This window comes from Myotis davidii, unplaced genomic scaffold (genome assembly GCF_000327345.1).
Source record: "Myotis davidii unplaced genomic scaffold, ASM32734v1 scaffold228, whole genome shotgun sequence".
NCBI classification, from domain to species: Eukaryota; Metazoa; Chordata; class Mammalia; order Chiroptera; family Vespertilionidae; genus Myotis; species Myotis davidii.
Window position 1 is genome coordinate 406397 of NW_006300104.1, and position 16974 is coordinate 423370.

Below are 16974 nucleotides of genomic sequence, written 5' to 3' on the forward strand. Positions count from 1 at the left end.
AATGTGCGTCATTCTGTTTTGTCCATGGGTCTAGAAGTATTTCATTGAAACACTTGAAGGATATGAATACATGTTCAAATGTGTGATGAGCTGCTGAAAGCCCACCCAGAGGTTACACTGCTGGGGTAGATTGTCTGGGAAGTGACCCAAGATGTGTATGGGCTTTGGGATATAACCAGTCCGGGCAGTAGTTTACTTGGCCTGTAGCCCTAGGCAGGCTTTCTAATTTGGTGGCCTCTCGGTAAAATGAGAGTAATAAACGCCTACTCACTCCACGGGTTATCTAGAAGATTAAAGTAGATAATATAATGGAGAGCTCAGTCAAGGGCTGAGACAGGGGAAAGAACCAAGGACTCGTGCTGAGAATTACAAAGAATGTCAAGGCCAGAACTCAAATGTAAGTCAACCAGGCCAAACAAGGCCAGTCGGACAGGCTTGATTGTAATGCTATCAGCGATTACTATTTTGGATCTGAAGTATGCTTTATAGCAGCCACCATTACGAATGACTGAAGAGCTAGAGGCAGTGTCAGAGTGAAGAGGGTACAGTCTGAGAGCTTTGGCTACTATCTATGCCTTGAACAAGCTACTTAACCTCGCAGGGTTTTTGTTTTCTCGTCTGTAAAATGGGTACACTACCTAATGCTTAGGGTTTTCAAGAGCATCACATGATGAGTTAGTCCTGCATTTTCCACAAGAACATTAGCATCTTGGAAGGCGAGAACGATCTTAGACATTTAGAATGGTTTGTGCCCCTTTAAAGCTTAACTGTCTGACAGAAACTTAGTACTTAGTATTTCATTTTTCTTGTTATAGAGAAATTAATTTAAATTTCATTTCATTTTTCTCCTGAGGGGGACAATAATGAAAGAAAAGGTTGGGAAACACTGAGTTACTATGTACAAAGTGGGGCCTTGTCACGTAATAAGCATGCCAGAAATTTATTCTTATTTTTATTCTCAGTTTTAGTAGGAGCAGTCGTACCCTGGCTCCAATTAAGTATGTAACAACTGATTTAAGTATAGGCTGCAGTTTAAAACCAAGGTGTGCGTGGACATGGAGAATAGGGTGGTGAAGGCCTGGGCGGGGATAGGTAGGAGTGTAAAAGGGGAGGAAAATGGGAGGCATCTGTAATATTGTCAACAACAGAAATAAATAAATGAAACAGAAGTTGGAATGTTTTAAGCTATTTAGAATTACTTAAATCAATAAAAATGACTTTAAAGTGTGTGTCGTGGTGAGAGGGGATTTAACGAGTGGGAGGAGGGAAGCTGACTTTGCAGCCAAGCCTGAAAGGGCCAGCCTAATGTTAATCTTTCTTAATTGCTACTTTTCACCCTCCTACTTTTTATCTGTGTCAGAAAAAAAGAAAAAGAAATGAAGGAGAGAGCCTCATACAGGGAAACCAACAAGGGCTTTGGTGAAGCTACCCAGCCCCTCGACGTCTATTTCCTAAAAAGAAGTAACTCCTCTTCAAAAGTTTCTCAGGAGCATGAAGTGACAGGATGTTCATGCCGCCCACAGCGCCAGGGGTCAGAATATTGTAGGGGCTTCATAACATTCGCTTTTCCTTCCAAGTATTGACTTTGAATTACTCTGAGCCTTACAATGGAAGTTTTCATCAGGACCCAGTCAATTTTAGAGTAGCACTGAAACCATTTCCAACCCGTTTTTAAAGAAAGATGAAAGACATAGAGGAAGGAAGAAAGGGAAGGAGGGAGGGAGGGAGAAGCTGCACAGCTCAGATAGAATATGCAAATAGACTGCATTTCCGAGATGGGGAGGCAATGACTGAGAAGTAACATTTTAGTGTGCTTTCTCATAATTTTCCTCTCTCCCTGGCAACTGCTGCACAGACCTGGTCTCCAGTGGAGAAAGCCCTGGAGCGAAAGAGCAGGGCAGCTTTTCAGGCCATACTCCCCACGTGCTGACGGACTTGGCTTCGGGAAGCTTCCATGGGCATGCATGCATTTCCCTTCGGTTTTCCTGAGGTCCAAATCCACTTGATCAGTGCAGCCAAGCTCCCACTTCCCTCTCATTAATAGCGAGTTCTGGAGAGCAAGCATTTTAAGTGTAACAAATTGCCATTCTAACAGCTGCAATTATGAGTAAATTTGATCTTGAAAGAAGCCAAGGCACCGTAACTCAATAACTTTGTAGCAGAGCCATCCTTCTAATAAGGATAAAGCACCGCAGTGTTTTCCTGGGTGCTTCCTCAGCTTCCTGCGGCACGGGAGGGAGCTCTTCAAGGATGCACTTGCCCTCCCTCCCAGGTTCATTAACCAACTTGTGAGCTCGTAAATTCCTAAGCAGCATCCAAGTTTACAAACACAGAGAGGGATTATTGATGCTATTTGAGTGTTAAAGTGACTGATGAACCTCATCTGAACAACAATGTACCTAAAAAATAAAAATGCTTCCCTGATGACTATCTCAGAAATCTCATCCAAACTTTGCATAAGAGGGAAAAATAGGCCTTCCAGGAACAAAGTAGCAGGTATGTTGCAAAACCACTCGGTTTTCTATGTTTCCATGTACTGTTCAGCCACACAACGACCAGTTATTAACCTGTTCAGATGGCCTTTTATTCCTATTTGAAGTTTATCAGTTTAAAATCTTCGGTGCAATGCTGAACACAAAATAGCTTTTCCTTCTCTATTCTTAGCTCAAAAAAGGGAGGGAAGGTTATCCCAAAGGACCCTACTGGGGCTCCTAAAATTCCACCTCTGCCCTGAATTCAGATAAAAGTGACAGAAACCACATTTTTTTTCCCTTTTCCTCAGATCTGATTATTCTGACTATAGTTTCAAAGGGTGGGGACTTGATAGATGGTTAATATATCCTTTTGAATAATTGAGTAAATGAATGAAGCAAGTACTGTGTTTGTTTTTTGCTATCTCCAACACAATACACACGTGTGCATGCATGTAAATAAGATGACCAAGCTGTTTCTGCTCTCCCAGAAAATGCAAGAAGCAAGAATTAACAAGCAGGTTCCGTCCTCGCGGGCACCTGGCCGCGGCTTCCTTCATTTGGCTCCGATCTCTGCTCAGAACAAGAGCACAATCCTACAGTGAAATTCATCCTCTCGTCAGTTTCTCGGCTAACTAAACCCTGCATCAACCTGACTTACTGTGAAGCAACTTGACCTGGCGTCACCACTGCCACAGAGCAACCCCATGAAACACTTATCAGTGACCTGTTACTGCTTCTTGGAGCGCTCCCCTCTCCCATATCCCTCTTCCCCCAATCTCACTTTTGTTGCTTTCTCACCATCAAATCTTTACCTGTGATACTCAGAACATAAGGATTATACATGCTTGCTTCTGAGATGATACTGGGAAACTAAAACATCTGTCCTGCCTAGGAAAGGAAAGTGCTCCAAACCCACTTGAAAACAAAATTGCCCACGAGACAGACATTTTAGACTCTGAAATTCACTTAATGATATTTTCCTCAGGTTCCCAAAGTCAAAAATGCAAAATGTACTGTCATGCATACTGACAACTTGGATTTATAAGCTGCAAACTTCATTGCAGGGAAATCGCTAAACAGTTTTCTTCCAAATCATTCAGTTCATACTTCTAGCAACCCGACTGTGCATTTGTCTCGTGTCTGGTAGTAAATTGAGAATTTACAAATAAACACAACAAACACTGAATCGTGCAAATTCACCTTGTAGCAGACTTAAAAACATATTCCATTCAGTTTATAGCAGCTTTACTCAAAGTCACCCAAACCATATAAACCAAATGTGCTTTAATTGGTCAATGGACAAACTGTGGTATATCCATACAAAAGATTACCACTCGGCAATAACAAGGAACCAGTTACTGACACACACAACCTCATAGATGAAATCTCAAATGTACTATGCTAAGTGAAGGAATTCAGGCTCAAAAGCCAGCATACTATATAATTCCATGCACAGGACATTCTAGAAAAGGCAAAACTATAAGAACAGAAAACGGATCAATGGTTGCCAGAGGCTGGGGTTGGGGGAGAGGTTGGATCTGAAGAAGCACAGAATATTTGGTGGTGATGGAATTATACTATATCTTGATTGTGGTGGTGGTTACACAACTCTATCAAGACTAATAGAACTGTACACCATAATGGACAAATGTTACTCTGTAAGTTAAAAACCTAAGCCCTTCAAAACTAATTTATGGTAGAGAAAAATAAAACAGTGATCGCCTCTGAGGAGAGAGATCTGATGGGAAGGGGCTTTTGGGGTGATGGAAACAATCTATATCTTGAAAGAGGTCCAGGTTACACATGTGTGGATCTGTCAAAACTCAAGGATTACATATTTTACAGATGTGAGTTTTATTGTATGTAAATGTTACATCAAAAGAAAGCATCGAAAACAAATTCGGTAACGACGTGCATGCTGAAGTATCTGGCGGGGTGGGACTAGACTGATGTTTGTAATGTATTAGAAATGCATCAAAAATGGACTGAGAGCTGAGTAAAGATGGATAGGTTCATAGATATGTAATACAGGGTGTATGTGCATGTTCATGGTGGGACCTAGATGGTAAGCATTGTGGTGTTCATTTAAAATTCCTAAATTTTGCTGTATGTTTGAAAACCATTTTAATGAAATGCTGGGAAAATCTATTATAATTAAAGTGTATACATAATACAATGAAGATTTTTAAATACTTAATAAAAAAAAACATGTGCCATTCATTCTTAAAAAGACGTGAGGTATCATGTCTCCTTTGACTACCCTTTTCTCGTCATAGCACATATTACCCAGACTCGGAGCTTGTACATCATTCCGCAGAGGCAGAGCTGTGCCTGTCACTTCCTAGGGTTTGCTCAACTACAGTCTTGAATAGACACACGAGGCTGCACATGGGCTCTACTTATCCAGTGATGATCGGAGAAGCCGACCCTCACAGAATGGCTTCGTAGTTCCCCACCGCTGTGTAGCTCACAGTGCAGGGGCTGGAACTGGTGCTCAGGGGGAAATCACTCCTAAGTCCTATTTCCAGTGAAGTGATCTCCACGGTCCCCAAGGTCTGGGCTGTCGTCATGAAGCTGGAAAAAGCCAGCTGTATATAGTGGTGATTCATCTCACTCTCTTCATTGGTGTCTACAGAGGGAGCCTTTGCCCTCTGGCGTAACTCAGCCACCTCAGATTCCGTGCCAGGCTGGACTTCCGACCCTGCTCCGAGCAGTTAATATTAACTGCCGGTGAGAACTTATGCCTATGAGATTGGAACTTTCTCCTGTGAGGAGGGAACACTGCTACAACCACCCCGCTTACAACGTTTCCAAAATCTACAGATCTTCACATTGTGTTGCTTTGCCTATAAGCATACAGTCTAAAAGCTGACAACGGACAGAAGACTACTACAGAAATGATTTCATTTATTTTATTATTTTTAAAAATATTTTTGTTGATTTTTAGGGAGAAGGCTGAGACTCCGAAGGGCAGTGATGAAGAATCAGGCAAGATTACCAAGAGCACAGATGTGTCATTAGAGACCAGAGCTAAGAGCATCCACACCCTCATATCCCCAGTCACTATATACAGATGTGAAAGTTGGACAGTGAAGGACAGTGAAGAAGGATGATAAAAAAAATCAATTCATTTGAAATATGTCTTGGGGGGAACTCTGGGGAGACCCTGGATTGCCAGAAAGACGAACAACTGGGTCCTAGAGCAAACTAAGCCCGAAACATCGTTAGAGGCAAACATGACAACACTGAGGCTGTCCTACTTCAGGCACATCATGAGACAGGGTTCTTTGGAAAAGTCAGTGATGCTGGGAAAAACAGAAGGCAGCAAGAAAGGAGGAAGATCAATATGAGGTGGATCGACTCTATAAAGGAAACCATAGGCGGGATTCTGCAGGAGCTGAGCAGGGCTGCTGAAGGCAGGAAACCAAGGACATCACCGGCTCACAGGGTCGCCAGGGGTCAGAACCAACTGAGCATCACATAACACACATGGAAACTGACGCTGAAAAATTGGGGGCGGGGGGGAGACTTCAGGCCTGGACTTTAGATTTGACTAGATGGCAAGCTCCATGAGGGCAATGCCTAGGTCTGCTTTTTTAGTTTTAACTCAGTTCTTTGTATGCAGCAAGCTCTCAAATTTATCCATGGAGAAAGCAAACGAATCCCTCTCTCTCATGCTACCTCATTCCTAGGAGACCTCAGTTTTCCCTGCATTAAGGAAATGAATCCATTTTCCCCCATCCTCCAAGAGGTCTCCATTTTCATCCTGTTCTCTTTGTGGATAGATGGGTTGAAAAGGGGCTTCAGGCTGGTCCAAGGAATGAGTCTGCAAAGCATTATTATAACATCCCATGTAGAGCAAAGGCTGCCCTTGAGCTGGGGCCTAGCAAATGTGGTCCAAGGACACGGTCTGGTTACTCACCTGCTCACTGGCTGCTATTTTGCACATTTGGGCTGGGGCGGTGGGGAGGGGAGTGTGCGAGGAATGGCAACCCAGGCTTGACAAACTCAGGTATGATAATGCTTGCTTAGCTTTGCCAACGGATTTTTATATCCACCAAAAGCTTTCATTAATTGTGTCCATCCTTGATCCCATCTGATTTTACTTTTGGCCCCTTCTATTTCCCATCTCCAGCTCAACACCACCACCAACACCCTCCTACTACATTTCTACCTTCTAATTTCCATGGTCAGGCTTTTTAAACTTGTTCTATTGTTCCTGACATTTTAGAAGGTTTTCTATTCCTCCAAAATCGACATAAAGTACGTAATTCCTTAGAAGAACTGGTACTACGAACAACTTCTTTGCTATCTACAACTGCCTTGTAGAATTCATGAACATCAGTAATAAAAATTACTGTTCTCATTATCAGACTCCTGTATCCGTGAGGAACATGGACTCTGAAAATGAAGAAGCAACGTTACGTGTTCCTCATTTATCATGTACATTGCTGAATAGGTAAAGTCTATATCTGTTTCAAGATTGAGCAGGTTACTCTCAAGTCTCATTGCAAAATCAGCTCTTTCAGGCAAAACAGTGTCTAGAGGGAGAAGTGAATGTGCTAAGAAATATTCTAAGTTTTGGGCCGAGAGGTAGAAAGAGAAAGTTTGGAAAGACACTAGAACAGAGAATATTGAAAAGGGCACATCTGATGGGAAACATGCACCCACAGTAAAATCACAAGTGACATTGGCTCAAGATGGCAATTAATGGACTGGAATGAACATTAGAAAATAGTTCATCTGCTCCATGGTTTTACAAGTGAAGTAAGCCCAATGAGGAGTGGCATGCTAATAGGAACTCCTAGTGAGTAGTAAAAAGTTGAGACCAGAATCTGAATACCCAGCCCAGTAAATGCCTCTTTCATTTTAGCACACAGTGTCTCTCCCTCCGGCTGCCCCGCTGTCTGCACTAAAATGAGACAGGACCATGTATGTCACCACAAAATGATGTAAGTTCTAAGAGAATTCAGAGAAAATTATAGGCTCTGGCTTGTATCTCAGTGGTTAGCGCATCAGCCCAGGGACTGAAGGGTCACAGGTTCAATTTTGGTCAAGGGCACCTATCCCCCGCCCTGGTCAGGGCACGTGCAGGAGGAAACGAATCATTATTTTTCTCTCACTCAATGTTTCTCTCTTTCTGTGTCTCCCCCTTCCTTCCGCTCTCTCTAAAAATCAATGGGAAAATATCCTCAGGTGAGGAGTAACCAAAAGAGAGAGAAAAGTATGAAGGAGGAAAAGGAAGAAATAAAGAAAGAAAGTAAGGAAGGAAGGAAGGAAGGAAGGAAGGAAGGAAGGAAGGAAGGAAGGAAGGAAGAAAGAAAGAAAGAAAGAAAGAAAGAAAGAAAGAAAGAAAGAAAGAAAGAAAGAAAGAAAGAAAGAAAAAGAAAGAAGAAAGAACTAATTCTGTGTGGAGAACAGCTACGCAAGAACAAGAGTGGAAGTGCAGGCAGGTCAAAGCTGATGGTGGATTAACCAGGCTGGCTGCAGAGCGGGACAGGAAAACCTGTACAGAGTCACAGCTTCAAGATAGATTTTGTGGTGAACCCAATAGGATCCCTTGAGGGGTCTCCATGCAGAAAAATTAAGAAAAGAGTGAGAATCCAGAATGGTTTGCTCTCTGTTCTCATTTTGGCTTGAGCAACTGGATAAGTCCTATTTACTGGGAAGGAAAAGGCTGAGGGCCATGGTGATGAGTAGGAATTAAAAGTATTGTTATATTATGTTATCGATGCTTACTAGACATTGATTGGGTTGGAGATATCCAGTACATGAGAGGAGATATACATTTAAAGCAAGGACACCCAGCATAAAGGTGAGCTCTTGGCTCCCCAAAATATACAGGTGAGGTAGAGGAAGTGCCATCAATAAAGACAGAAGGTGCAGGAAAGGCAGGGAAAAAACCTGGGGGAATATGGTCTCAAGAAACAATGTTATTTTTCATGGAGGAACAAATGACTGACCACCATGTCAAGTAAGAAGTAGGGTCAGGTGAGAATAGAGATGTACCCACTGGATTGGAAATGTCAAAGCATTGTTGATATTAACAAAAGCAGTTTCACTATAAATAGTTTGTTTTAAAAAATCATACAGTTTGAAAAGGTAAGAGTTTTTAAATGTGTTTGTGCATCCTTCCAAACCTATCCTGAATACAACCACACACACAGGCAAGTCTTTTTTTTTTTTGACATAAATTGGATCACATCTTATATGTTCTTTTTTATACTTTTTTAAAAACTTTACATAATATGTTAGAGACCTTTCTATTTGGTAGGTGTAGATTCATAACATCATTTTAATAGCTGCTTACTATTTTTATAAGGATTTAACCTACACCTTTGACCTTGACTTACATATATAATTCATTATACTATGCTATACCACATATTTCTGTAAGCACATGCATGAACACGGATGAGGCTTCCAATGGAGGAAGACTTGGTGGACAGAGCAGGTAAGTGCTCACCCTGCAGAGATCACATCAGGAACCAAAACCCAAAGGTTCTCTCTGCTGCAACATGTTGCCTCCTTGTTTGCTGTAAGAATTGAGGGACATTTGGCAGAACTGAGCATAGAAACAAAGCTGACAAACACTTATTAACAAATGAGGCCTTTTGAATGGTGGTATTTTAATTGGGTTTCTATTTACTCTTGCATTCATTAAAATAAATGCATGAATCAGTATAATTTCTCTTCAAAACCAGACCATTAGCATGGCTTTGAGTTTTGTTATTGTTGCTGGATTTTGGGGGATTTTTTCCCCACTGTTATCACTTATTTCCTAGGTTTGCTTACTTATTGTATTCTAGTTTCTCCAAAAGCTCAGTAGGACCTGTGGCTCCAGAGACCTGCTATCGAGAAAGATCACACCTGAGCCACTCAGGGGAGCGGAGCATGAGGGACAGAACTAAAAGATGTGTGAGGTGAGGGTGACTCCAGCGCAGTTACCAAAGTGATGATACCCGCCTTTCGTGTCCTCCTCCCTTTCTCCTGGCACAGCCAGCTCAGGGGTCACAAACTGGGGTGCCCTTCAGATGTCTTTCCTTTGGTCCATACAAACATTTTAAAACTTTCTAGTAATATGCCAGCATTTAAAATTGGGAAATAGTATGTATAAACCCAGACGTGCCGGCTCTTTTGCATTGGCAACACTGAGCCAGTCTGCCAACAGGACGGCAACGGGTAGAGCTGAGCATCTGTCCCCTCACACACACAGTGTGCTCTACACTTGCCCACGTGCCCAGTTGCTTTAAATCTGGCCCATCTCACTCATTCTAGTTATCTGCACTCCCACTGTAGGCATGTGAGTTTATAACCTTTCAAAATGAAGTACTGCCAAGGGCTCTCTAATAAAGAGTTGGCAACCTTTCCAAAGTAGCTGAGAATTTTTTTTAAAAAATTCACTCCTAACTATAAGGGATTTGGGTCGTGGCCCGAACTTTCCCATCAGATAACCCAGCAGTGTACAAGCTGGCTCTCTGGCTTCTGACCATCCAGCCACCTGGGAGACTGGAAACAAGACATAAAAGAAGGGGAGGTGAAGAACAGGGTGGAATCTCACGTACATACCTCCTCCCATCTCTCCCACACTCTTGCCACCATAAATGTATCAAAAATTGCAACCCTGGGGCTAAAATGCTTCACCCAGGAGTCTAATAGTCACATTTCATAGCTCGTAAAAAGGTGGTAAAGAAAGTAGCCTAGAACAAGAGAGACACCCCAACATGCTCCATGGCCACTCTGTCCATGTTCTTTCTGCTCATCACTGGATCCAAGCCCCCACTGCTTCCAGAAAAATTCAAGATATTTGGTAACTTCTTTCAGTTGCTGGTGAGATGCTGAGAGGCCAATGCACAACCATCCGGCTATGACGTCTGGAAGTACGCAAAGCCTCAGGGACCAGCCTGAGAGAACACCGCCTCTCTATTCCTCCTCAACACACTCGGGGTCATCCCACAGGCTGGATGAGCACACACCCTAGAATGTTACATTATAAAACCGCACTTCACAAGACAAAGTCAAATCATTAAGTGATTATCACATTGGAACCGAAGAGCAGAAAATTAACCTGCTGACGGAAGCAGCCCTGCCCAGCCAGTGTGGCTCAGGTGTTCTAGCGACATCCCATGCAACAAGAGGTGGCAGGTTCGATTCCAGGTCAAGGCATGTGCCTGGGTTGTGGGCTCAATCCCTGGTGGGGGATGGTGAGTGGTGGAGGGGCCAATCGATGATTCTCTCTCATTGATGTTTCTATGTCTCTCTCCCTCTCCCTTCCTCTCTCTGTAAAATTAATAAAAACAGATTTTTTAAAAAGAAAGCAGTCCTCAGAAGCACCAGCTGGAATGAAGGCAGGTGGGGTGAGAGGAAACGGAGGGACCAGTGGCCCCAACAGGAAGCCCTTGAACTCCAGGTGAAACTAAATTTGCAGTTGCATCAGACCAAACGGAGTCTTATTATGAAGGAGGCATGGCTGCGACGGATGCCTGGGAGCCAGGTAAGATTGAACGCAGACACTTCTGAGCATATATTTCTAACTAGATCAAGTTTCTTTACCTTCCAAGGCCCACTAGCAGATCAGGTATTTGCAAACAACTTATAAAAGGCTTATCTCAGGGTTAAGAAAAAAGAGATAACTAATGTGCCGGTTGTCTCCATGGATCGATTACAAATGAATCAGGAGTGGGGAATAACATCATTTTGAAGTTATAAAGGGAACTCACGTGGATGGGATTTGACTGATAAGTGGATTCGCACAACTTTTCAGGGACACGACCAATACATAGAGTCACTCACTCAGCTCCCAACCTCTTAGTCCATCACATGTTCTTCACTCCAGTCACCTGAACATCCTCCTGGGCACAAAGGTACCAACCTGGCATAGGAAGGAACTTGAACTTCCCTTTCTTCTCTCACAGGTCTGATTTCATCTGGTCTTGCTAACCATTTCCGATCACTTCATTTCTCTCCTCCTGTCCTTTTCCTACACCCCTTTACTAGTATTTGTCATTCTCCAAACTCTCTGCTTTAAAACTCTCTTCAGAGGAAAAGGCTTATGTATAAATGTAACAAATAGGCAATATCTCTGTGAGCTAAAGCCTTGCACTTAATTCCCAGCCACCTGTGCTGAGGGACAACTGCTGCTCCGGGAGAATAAGCGAGGACTTCAATGAGCTGTTATGTTATAAGCCTGGAGGGCAAAAGTAGGTTCAGTGGGTAGAAGTTACAGGCAAACATTATAACTCAATGAGTTAAATCTCTTCAATTGTAGAAATGTTTACCTTGTTTAGTACTGAACACTTTGTCATTGGCCATACTTAACAGAAAAAAGAAATTCCTCTTAGGCATATGATGGAGAGTATGCCAACACTGGAAAGGAAAGAGATGGTTAATAAGAAACCCATGATTCTACAATAAATAATATGACATGAATCATTTTTCCATAGCTGAGATACAACGCCATGCACATCCATGTGCTGAGGCAGGTTGACTGAAGATGAACTTTAAAAAAACCCACAAGAGCGCTGGCCAGTGTGGCTCGGTTGGGCATCATCCCATTCACTAAAAGGTTGTTGGTTCAATTCCCAGTCAGGGCACATGCCCAGGATGTAGGCTCCACAGGTATGGGTAGGGGTGTGCAGGAAATAGCTGATCAATGTGTCACTCTCACATAAATGTTTCTCTCTCTCTCTCTCTCTCTCTCTCTCCTTCCCACAAGATCTAAAAGTCTAAAACCTAATAATAAATTTAAAAAAAAAAACAAGATAGGAGAGGTGTCCATCTCTGACCCCATAGCAGGGGATGAGTCTATCCTAGACTTGGATAAAAATGGACCTGTAAATAGATGTGAAGACAGAAAATGTTTTGGAAAAGGTAAGAGGTTGAAAAGCCAGAACCTTCAACGTAAATCTAATGAAATACATTACATAAGCACAACAAAAGAAGCTGTGCTTATGTAACTACTCATGGCTAGGACATGGGTGCCTGGCTTATGTTTTTCATTTTTAAAAGCCCATGTAATAAGATATTTCGTATTCTGGCTTTTCTATTCTGGGTAAAAAGGAAACTGAAAGAAAATTATCTCCTCTGCCCCCACCCAGGTCCACATAGGCAGCTAAAAAGGGCAATAAAGAAACTTCCATTTCAGAACACTCCTCTAGATATACCCTTTGACCAAAATGCCACAGGGCCAGCAAAGATTTCTAAACCGATTAATGAGAAGCTTCTGAGCATATTAATTCAAGACTACCGTTTCTGGAATATAGCTTAGTCCCTAGGAGAAAAGTTGGTCAATTGAAAACAAAAACATAGATAAAGGAAATTGTAAGACTCACTGGTCCAACGGCTGTAATATTACACCAGCAATTTCTGCAAACCTGTTATCACTGTACTAGTGATCTTAGAAATCTGTGAATCTCTGCCATTTCCAAAGCTGATCATAATAGCATGTTCACACATGGGAGCCAGGCTATTCTTCTTCTCCTGGCTCATGTGTCCCAGCTGACCACAGCATGTTTTTAGCGCCAGGAGGGCTGTTCTTACACTTGTTACTTTTGGATTTCCTTCGTTAGAATCCACTCAGTAAAAACAAAAGTAGGCGGCGGAGGAGGGAGCCATGCAATTTACTACAACAAGTTACAGCCAGCATCTGTTCAGTGTGCACTTCCTACCTCTTGAGAAAACGGCCATCGAATACAACTCCACACATAGCTATTCTTTCACATGGTCCGATCACCCAAAACCATGCCGGTGCCTCCACTTCAGCACACAGATCGCCCATCACACACACACCCAAGATGAAAGGAAAGGAGACCTGCCTAAGGAAGCCAGGCACACTGACACTTGCTTTGCATTCCCAATGGGGCGGCTGGGGGTAAAAAATACAGTCAGCCTGTGGAAATGTACACAGTCTCAAAATATCTGCCTACCAAGCACTTAGTATTTAGGAGGGGGAAAACGGTCCTTTTAAAGTAGAGAAAACTGGCAGACACCACCATCACCCAGTGGCCGAAGTGAAGATCATGAATGACAACACAAATCAGCATCGGGCTCCTCCCGATCCGTTGCACTGAGAACACGGCCCTTCCCTGGTGTTCTCGTTAAACCGCGTCAGCAGACTGGACAGTCTACAAGACAACTGGCCTGCACTCTTCAAAGTCCTAGCTCATGTCAGAAAAAAATGGAAACAGAAGGAAGTAGGACAGAGTATACAAAGGGGACTTCAGCAAACTGAAAACTAAATGTGATCCTGGTGCAGAAAAGAAAGAATTGGCAACATTTGAATAAAATCTGTTAATTAGAAAACAATACTGAAATGATGTTAATATCCAGATTTTTGCCAGAATGTTAACTGTCGTACTTCTGGTTATGTAAAGAAAGTCCTTGGATTTAGTAAGTATACAGTGAAATATTTACAGTTAAAGGGCCACCGTGTCTATAATTTGCTTCCAAAGTTTCAGGGGGGAAAAACATATACATATATATATACGTGTGTGTGCATAGATGGAAGAGAGAGAATATGAATAAGTAAGTATGGAAAAATGTAAATGTTTACATTTGGAGAATCTTGGAAGCACATATGGGAATTCTTCATAACATTTTTGCAATTAAAAAGTTTTTCAGATTTAAAACGGAAAAATAACTAAATGGGTCTGAGCTTTTTGAGGAAGGAGCTGGAGAAGGAATGGAATGAACCCCATCTCCTCTGCTCCCTCATCCCCAAAACTGAGAAGCATTATATTGCCCAGGGTTTCCCTGGAAGCTGCTGTGAGAGACCCTGCAGTGAGTTCCCTGAGGGTACCACTATATCCTCAAGTGTCCAGAGTCTAGTGCAGGGTCTGACATATACAAGATATGGATACGAATGAATGGACTTAAAGAAATGGCTGAAAGAAATTGTGGGCAAACCCTAATCTATGGTATTGTATCTGCAAAGTTGGTAGCCCTGTGGCCTCTTGTATAAATGGCTGGGTGTGAATGAAGGGCAGGAGGCATCAGAATGAAGAGTAAGATGCGGTTCTTCCCTGGGGTGTTCCCTTTGATTGAGGAGGCAGGGGAACTGAGCATGTCCTCTAGGGCTGGCCGAAATGACCTGCTCTTTTGGACTGGCTGAGGGAGGGCATACATCCCAGGCACTACGTATCCCATCATCCAAGGTCTCTGTTGGATCCTGCATAAGCTATTTAATGCACTGAGATAAGAAGAAATGTAGAACAAGATCCCCCAAGATAACATTAGGGATTGAATAACTCCATATTCGGTAAATCCTTCATCATGAACACAATATCTGGTTACATTCTGTTCTTCCTTCCCAAACCAAGCAGTGCTTGGTGTTTCAAATTCATATTGACTATGCACATGAGGTCTGAAATTGGAATCATTTTAATTACTAAAGTTCTAGAAAGTTTCAGAAAAGTTACTTAACAGAGAAAAAACATGATGTTGCTTTGAAAACTCAGCTAATTCAGGAACATCATAACAGACTGCTTTACAAAAAAGCATTTAATTGTGAGTGGAGATGAAGGGGGAAACAATTACAATTCACAGACCACCAGAGTGTAAGTATTAGGGCAAGTTCCTATAACCCACAGAAAATTGGGATCTATGATAAATGGGCTTTTTCTAACCACCACCAAGATATGATTTCACAATCATGAATACTGTGTGATAATATTCCAGATAAAAAATTTAAACACGGCGAACCATGGTATATAACAGAGGGCAGGACTCCAAACTGCAAGCTTAATTTACATATTAATTCAAATAGGGACTTCTTTGCTTTAATAAAGGTATACAATTTTCAAGGAATGTCTAGGTGGGATCGCTATGCTCACTGGTCAGGGCTTGTTCACCAATTTATTTGAAAATAAGCTCATATGACAAACCCCAATCTTAATGGGGGGAGGGGGGAGGAAATCCCTTCCTATCTAATCTAATAATAGACAAACATGGTAATTGACCATACCTTCGCTATGCCTCCCATTGGCTAATCAGTGCAATATGCAAATTAACTACCAATAAAGACGGTAGCTAATTTGCATACTGCAGGCAGGGCAGACCAGCACGAGCCGCCATCCGGGGGCCCCCCATGTGCCACCTAAGCCCCGCCGCCAGCCAGAACCCCTGTCTGCAGCCCTGGGCGGAAGGGCTTGGCAGCGCGATTGGTCCGAGGAAGCCCTATTCTTGCAGGAATCCTCCTGCAATGGGCTTCTAGTTCAGTAATAATAAAGTGAGCCCACAGAGGAAAGGGGGCAGGTTGGTACAGCCACTCTCTCTTCCTCTTTACTGGCCATATCTGGGGGGCCAAAGAGTTCTCTGTCAGAGTCCATCCATTCCTCTAACTTAATAAGGACAGATACTCAACTCACTTCAAAGTTTTTGTTGCCAGTTACTAGTTTATTTCTCCCTAATACCCTTCAGCATCCTATTGCCCAGGTGCAAGCTGTTCTACTTCTCTAAAATGGAGGGGGAGGACCTGGACATGTCTTCTCTCCCTCTAGGTTCTCCCAGGAACATGCTGTCTGTAAAACCCAAAAGGACAGAGACTAAAGATACATAAGAAAGCATGTAAGAAAGACACCTGCTGAGCCCCCAAGGGCAGGAGGCAGCTCCTTCCCTGCTGTGCTCCGCATCCCTCTTGTCCCAGACATGGTCTAGTCCTTGGGCTGCCAATGGCATGGCTCTACCAACACCAGCTGAGACTGTGAGGATTCATGGTGACCCAAGGGCTCATCTAAGGATTTGAGAAGAGACCCCTCCACAGAGTTCAGAAAGAGCTTCAGATCTGTTATGTAAAGAGGTAAGATAGTGTGTGGTATTCTTAATACTTCATACTTCTTAATCAATGTCTATCTCTCCCCCCACACATTTATTCTCCTTTCTCCTTGAGAACCCATACTCCTGATTCTCTTGGGCTGTTCTATAACTGGAATAATAGTGGCACTGCAGGAAAAAGCAAGCCATCGTCTATTTTTGTCTGAAGAGGAAACAAAGACACTGGACCAAAGGAGAGTATGACAGCTCTTGACATTTGAGCCTTCGTGCTGGTCATCAGCTCCTAGTATGATATTACCAATGAAAAATGCAGTAGCTTTGCCTGTTGATCCCCACCCAACTGGTTCTTCTTACCTTTGGTTCCATTGAAATGAAACTGTGGGTTCCTCTGCTCGAGAGAACTGACCTTTTAATCGTCCTGCTATGGTAGAAGTGGTAATAGTCCTTCAGGGCCCCGATCTGCAAAGACAGTGAGGAAAGAACAAAAGAAAGAGAGTCAGTGTATGAAGTCCTCTGTTTTCCTGTTTTTCATTCAAATAAGAACACAACCCAAAAAAAGGTCCATCAATTATGCAGTTGCCTGCTCTGCTTCAATGTTACTTGAACCTTGGTGATCACCTTTCAGAAGGACATGTGATATGAAGTGGAGTGTCCTTGAGGCAGTGACTGCGGAACTAAAGATTATAATGGGGCAGCTTAGCCTCTCCCTATCTCCCTCTTAATGTTTAAT

The 16974-nt window shown here is 42.7% G+C and overlaps 1 protein-coding gene across 1 annotated transcript in view; it reads right to left on the reverse strand.

Annotated features, from left to right (window-relative positions):
• Positions 1-16974, reverse strand: part of PCSK5 (proprotein convertase subtilisin/kexin type 5) — a 416138-nt gene that overhangs the window by 365266 nt on the left and 33898 nt on the right. The window contains exon 2 of the mRNA XM_006776508.2: positions 16599-16703. Within this exon, the coding sequence (XP_006776571.2) occupies positions 16599-16610 (12 nt within the window). The 5' untranslated portion in view covers positions 16611-16703. The remainder of the gene's footprint in view (positions 1-16598; positions 16704-16974) is intronic.